The sequence below is a fragment of the Antrostomus carolinensis genome, unplaced genomic scaffold (genome assembly GCF_000700745.2).
Source record: "Antrostomus carolinensis isolate BGI_N321 unplaced genomic scaffold, ASM70074v2 scaffold26262, whole genome shotgun sequence".
In the NCBI taxonomy this organism is placed as follows: Eukaryota; Metazoa; Chordata; class Aves; order Caprimulgiformes; family Caprimulgidae; genus Antrostomus; species Antrostomus carolinensis.
In genome coordinates this window covers 15,377-16,950 of record NW_010298295.1, presented here as the reverse complement: position 1 = coordinate 16,950, position 1,574 = coordinate 15,377, and the positions used below count along the sequence as shown (strand labels likewise).

Sequence of the window (1,574 nt, the reverse complement as noted above, 5' to 3'; positions counted from 1 at the left end):
TCCCCAGCTTTCTTGTAGCCCCTTCAGGTCCTGGGAGGCCGCTATAAGATCTCCCCAGAGCCTTCTCTTCTCCAGGCTGAACAGCCCCAACTCTCTCAGCCTGTCCTCATAGGAGAGCTGCTCCAGCCCTCGGATCATCAAGGCATGGCAAAACAACTCACATTTCCTCTGTTGTCATATTTACAGGGAGACAAATCCAACGGCAGTTGGTCCATGAGGGGTAAATTCCTTGGGCTGTTTGCTGCCAGGAAGGCAGGTACCATCTTCAGGGAAGTCCTCTTGGATCAGATCAGCTCCTCTTGAACTGATGCGGGGCGGGGGGGAACTGATCCAGAACCAGAGAAAAGGACCCGGCACACCGCTGCCCTGGTGTGAAGGGACTTGCTCGAGCACTCAGCCCTGCTGTAAAGACACACCACAACGTGCAAACCTACCTTCTGCCAAGAGAAAACAAACCAGGCGGGGAAAAAATCACGCTGCACACAACAGTGTCACCCCGACCCGGCCAGGGAACAAGGATCTCGAGCTGAGTGGTATCAGTGAGAGCATCTCCTGGCAGTCACCAGCACAGCCCTGATACAGGCAGGACAGCGGGGCTGGAGACACAGGAAACTTTTCCTTGCTGTAGGCCAGCTTTCTGCTGGGTACTGAAGCTGCTAGCTCCTTTGTCACTGCCAGATAACAACCGCCAAAACCAGGCTTCAGAGACCTCAGAGTCAGCCTGCAGCTCAGCTGGAAAACACCTCTGTCCTGCTTTCAGCTAAAAACCTAGTTTTGAAACAGTTCTGTGGTACAGAACAGGGGTGTAACCCAAAAACACCAGTTCCTGCTCGACCCTCAGCCAGGAAGATCGACACAAAAAAGCCAAGACCACAAACTTCAGCTCGCTCGAGTTTCAAAGCACGTTGATAACACATCGGTTAATTAACAAAGCCCCAAAGCCCTGGGTTAAAGTCAGACCTTCCGGTGGCTTGAACAGGTTTAGTTAGATCTGTTGCTAAACAACACAAGCTTGCAAAGAGCTCACCTCTGTGTAGTTTTAGCTTTACTCACGTCCCCAAGTGCCTGGCTTAAAAGCTGAAATCAAAACTGCCGGGGCAACGTTAGTGCTGACATCGAGGTGGTCTAATTAAGTTGGGCTTAATTAGGCTCTGCATCGCGAAGGGTGGGGATTTCCACTTTCCTAAAGCTGGGGGTTTTTTCCACTTTCCTAAAGCTATTTTTTTTTTCTCTTCCTGTTCTGCTGGGCTTGGGGAGTCCCCCAGGGCGGGTTCTCCTGATCTTGCTCAACGCGGCGGAGAGGGAGTAGGAGCTCCCCTGCTTCCCGACGGATCCAGAGCCACCGCGGTCAGTCCTGACCCATAAGACTCAAAGGAACCAGAGCAAGCAGAGGACAAATCAGCTCAGCAAAAGGCTGATTGCTTTTTGGAGAGCCCTGCCACCCACCCCCAGCACCCTGTGCTGCTCTTACCTGTGGTTGGGTGCTGTACCTCATGCCGGCACCGGCACCCGTGGGGCCCCGCTCCATGGCGAGGGCGGCTGCCGCGCCGGTTCAAGCCGCCATGGCACGGGTG

General features: G+C 53.9%; 1 protein-coding gene across 1 annotated transcript in view; it reads right to left on the bottom strand.

Annotated features, from left to right (window-relative positions):
• ST14 (ST14 transmembrane serine protease matriptase) overlaps positions 1 to 1,528 on the bottom strand; it is a 20,178-nt gene extending 18,650 nt beyond the window's left edge. Inside the window, exon 1 of the mRNA XM_010162413.2 lies at positions 1,472 to 1,528. Coding sequence (XP_010160715.2) covers positions 1,472 to 1,528 — 57 coding nt within the window. The remainder of the gene's footprint in view (positions 1 to 1,471) is intronic.
• Between the last annotated feature and the right edge of the window lie 46 nt (positions 1,529 to 1,574).